Below are 4,080 nucleotides of genomic sequence, written 5' to 3'. Positions count from 1 at the left end.
TTTGTTTTTGTTGCATTTGCTTTTGGGGTCTTAGTCATAAATTCGTTGCCTAGTCCAATGTCCAGAGAGTTTTTCCTATGTTTTCTTCTAGGATTTTTATGGTTTCAAGTCTTACTGTTAAGTCTTCAATTCATATTGAGTTAATTTTTGTATATGGTGAGAGATAGGGATCCAGTTTCATTCTTCTACATGTGACTGTCCAATTTTCCCAGCTCCACATATTAAGTAGTGTGTCCTTTCACCAGTGAAGGTTTTTGTCTGCTTTGTTAAAGATCAGTTGGTTGTAGGTATATGGTTTTATTTCTGGGTTCTCTGTTCTGTTCCATTAATCTATGTGTCTACTTTTATGGCAGTACCATGCAGTTTTGATTACTATAGCCTTGGAGTATAATTTGAAATCAGGTATTGTAATGTCTCCAGATTTGTTCTTTTTGCTTAGGATTGCTTTGGCTATTTGGGCTTTTTTGGTTCCATATGAATTTTAGAATTGCTTTTTCTATTTCTGTAAAAAATGACATTGGTATTTTGATAGGAATTGCATTGAATCTGTAGATTGCTTTGCGCAGTATTGTCGTTTTAATGATATTGATTCTTCCAATCCATGAGCATGGAACATTTTTCCATTTGTGTAATCTATTATTTCTTCATTAGTGATTTGTAGTTCTCCTTGTAGAGATCCTTCACCTCCTTGGTTAAATTTATTCCTAGGTATTTTATTTATTTATTTATTTTTGCAGCTATTATAAATGGGATTGAGTTCTCAGCTGGATCATTGTTGGTGTATAGAAATGCTATTGATTTTTGTATGTTTATTTTATATCTGACACTTTGGTAAATTCATTTATCAAATGTAAGAATCTTTTGGAGGAGTCCTTGGGGTTTTCTAGGTTTAAGATTATTATCATCAGCAGAGATAATTTGACTTTCTCCTTTCTAATTTGGATGCCTTTTATTTCTTTCTTTTGCTTGATTGCTCTGGCTAGGACTTTCAGTATGGTCTTGAATAGAAGTGGTAAAAGTGGGTATCCTTGTTTTAATTCTTAGGGGGAATGCTTTCTACTTTTTACTGTTCAGTGTGATGTTGGCTGTGGATTTGTTATAGATGGCTTTAATTATTTTGAGGTATGTTCCTTCTATGGTGAGTTTGTTGAAGGTTTTTATCACGAAGGGATGCTGGATTTTATCGAATGCTTTTTTTGCATCTATTGAGTTGATCATATGGTTTTTCTTTTAATTCTGTTTATATGGTGAATCACATTTATTGACTTGCATATGTTGAACCATTTTTGTATTCTTGGGATGAAACCCGCTTGATCATGGTGAATTATCCATTTGATGTGCTTTTGGATTCTGTTTGCTCATATTTTGATGAGGATTTTTGTGTCTGTGTTCATCAGAGATATTGGTCTGTAGTTTTCTTTTTTGTTGCATCCTTTCTTGGCTTTGGTATCAGGGTGATACTGGCATTGTAGAGTGAGTTAGGGAGGATTCCCTTTTTCTCTATCTTTTGGAACAGTTTCAAAAGAGGCCAATACTGTACGCTTACATGTTTAGACACTTTGGTTGGGAATCACTGGACTGAAAGATTTAAACAGTTGACTAGCTGTTAGAAAGTATGTTTCAGATGGTGTTCTCACTGCCGTTCTTGATAGTTTGGGCATGAGGCTGGAAGGGTGGAGTTAACTGGCAGAGATTTTCTGTTGAAGCTGGGCTAAGATACGTTGAACACCTCCATACACTTATTTCTGGAAACAGTTTATTTTTTCCTCAGGAAGCAAGGCAAAGAAGACTCTACTCATTTATCAGCAAAGCAAAACATACACCAGTGAGCCAGCTATAGCCCCTGCTTCTGTAGTATCAGTCTTGGTTTCAAATAGGAGAGGTAAGAACATCCATGATGGTGCTATCTTCTGGGGCAGGACAAGGAGTGACCTTGAAGAGGGGCTGTTTTATTTTGTATTGAACACTTGATTAGTACATCTGACTATGTGATGTCTCTTTGCTATACCCCAGGGCATATTGGCCAGCATGAAGGTTATTGACATCTTGTTTCTTTTAACTTTAAAGTGATCTTTGAGTTACTCAGAAAGTACCTGTTGTTTAAAATAAGCAACTACTTCACTTCTTAAAAATCTGTTTATCCTTCAGTTCTGCCTTAGCATCTCCTTGGAGAAAGGGATGAAGGCTGTGCCTATACCTGCCACTTATTAGCTGTGATTTCTTAACTTCTCTAGCCTTAATTTTCTTACCTATTTATGATGCTAAACATATCTACATCATAAGTAGTTAAAGATTAAACAAGTGAATATATGGAGAACACTGCTCTGGGCACTTAATAGATACTCAACAAGTGTTTTTCACAGTGTTGTCATGTGTCCTCTATTTCTGCCTAGCATGTGTCTCCTCGTGAGCCCTGCTCATGTCGTTGTCACATGGGAGGGCAGGTGAGGTGTTAGTTATTCTCACTCAGTAATGGCCACTTACAGTGACTAGTCGATGCCAATGACCTAAGATTTTTCTCTTTAATAAAAAATTTAAAGACAGTGAACTCTCTGTGTGGGAGAAAGTGTAAGAGAACTTTGCTATTTTGAACAATGTATTTATGAAGCATTTATCTTCCAGGAAGAAGAGCCCTGTGAGAGCACCAGCGAGGAGGAGTTTGGTTCTGAGGATCGTCAGGGCCTAAATTCTGTTGTTGATGTTGAGGATCTTGGCAAAATAATGGATCGCATGAAGAAAGAAAAGGTATCATTATTTTGGGAAATATTGAACTTGGTTCCTGCAGTTGGTTGGCATTTAGTATTCTGTGTTGCTGTGTAGTCCATCTGAGTTCACAATAACAGTTTAATTTCTCTAGTTCCTGTCTTGAGAGTTTTATAATTTTTTGCCATTTTTTTCATGAGTTTTGTGAAGACCTTCCATTTTGTGAAAATGAGCTCATAGGAGGATAAGCAGGAAATTTTAGGATAAGGACCGAGGAGAGGGTAGATGGTTAGAGAGACTTTATTCAGGGCTGTATGAGGATGAACAGCATGATAGGCTTTATTATTGTTGAGGTTCCAGGTGGAACTGTGGTGCAAATTTGCTTCCCTATTGTGTAGACAGAGTAGTCTGGGGGCTTAGGAATGGCAGCTGTTCTGTAGGTGTTGAGATCAGTGTGGGTGGGGGCCTTAGGAATCCAGGAAATGGAGTCTGGTTGTGACTGCCTCAGTGATTAGATGAATATGAGAATGTACAGTGTGGTAGGATTTTATGCAGATTCCAATGATCTAAAATTGAAATATTATATATACTGTACCAAAAACAAAATAAAGTGTTAATTTAATTATGAGTTTGGGAAAATGAGAATTCCCTTAACTAAAAATATATCAAGTCTGTAAGCCTTAGAAGAAAAAGAAATAAAACTATTAGAAAAATCTGAAAAAAATCAATGATAAAACCTATATGAATTCAAATGAAAGAATTCAGTAAGGTAGCAGGATATAGTCAGGAAGTAAGTCAATAGCTTTTATATTTCCAAACATTAACCAGTTGGAAGGTATAATGAAAGAGACTTCATTTACAATAGTCACATAAAAGGTAAATAATTGCATATGGATAGACATAAAAAGAAGTGCCCTAAACCTACATTGGAAAACTTTAAAACTTTCCTGAAAGGTATGCAAATGGAAAGACATCCTTGTTTTAGATAGGGTGACTTAGTATGGTAAAGATACCAATTCACTTAATACAAATATTTAATGCAGTCCCAATAAAAATCCCAATAAGGTTTTTTTCCACCCTGCATCTAGACTGGTCTATTCATGTGGAAAAATAAACATGCAAGAATAGTTAAGAAAACCTTAGCAAAGTAGTAATGAGAAGGACTAATCCTTGCAGATATTGAAACATACCATAAGGCATCTTTAATTAAAAATGTATTATTGGCTCATTATGAGACAGACCTATGCAACAGACTAAAATTCTAAGATTAGACTCAAGAATATGTGGGAATTTTATCTATGTTACAGGTGGAATCTCAAGTACTGGAGTTAAAAAGGGACTTTAAAAATAATGGTGTTGTGACAACATCTATTACCT

The 4,080-nt window shown here is 35.7% G+C and overlaps 1 protein-coding gene across 1 annotated transcript in view; it reads left to right on the top strand.

Moving 5' to 3' along the window:
- LOC105806992 (S-adenosyl-L-methionine-dependent tRNA 4-demethylwyosine synthase-like) overlaps positions 1–4,080 on the top strand; it is a 183,935-nt gene that overhangs the window by 17,530 nt on the left and 162,325 nt on the right. Inside the window, exon 7 of the mRNA XM_012640242.1 lies at positions 2,623–2,745. Coding sequence (XP_012495696.1) covers positions 2,623–2,745 — 123 coding nt within the window. The remainder of the gene's footprint in view (positions 1–2,622; positions 2,746–4,080) is intronic.

Source organism: Propithecus coquereli, unplaced genomic scaffold, assembly GCF_000956105.1.
Source record: "Propithecus coquereli isolate 6110/MARCELLA unplaced genomic scaffold, Pcoq_1.0 Scaffold150, whole genome shotgun sequence".
NCBI lineage: Eukaryota > Metazoa > Chordata > Mammalia > Primates > Indriidae > Propithecus > Propithecus coquereli.
The sequence above is the reverse complement of the archived record's forward strand: the minus strand, read 5'-3'. Positions and strand labels throughout refer to the sequence as shown.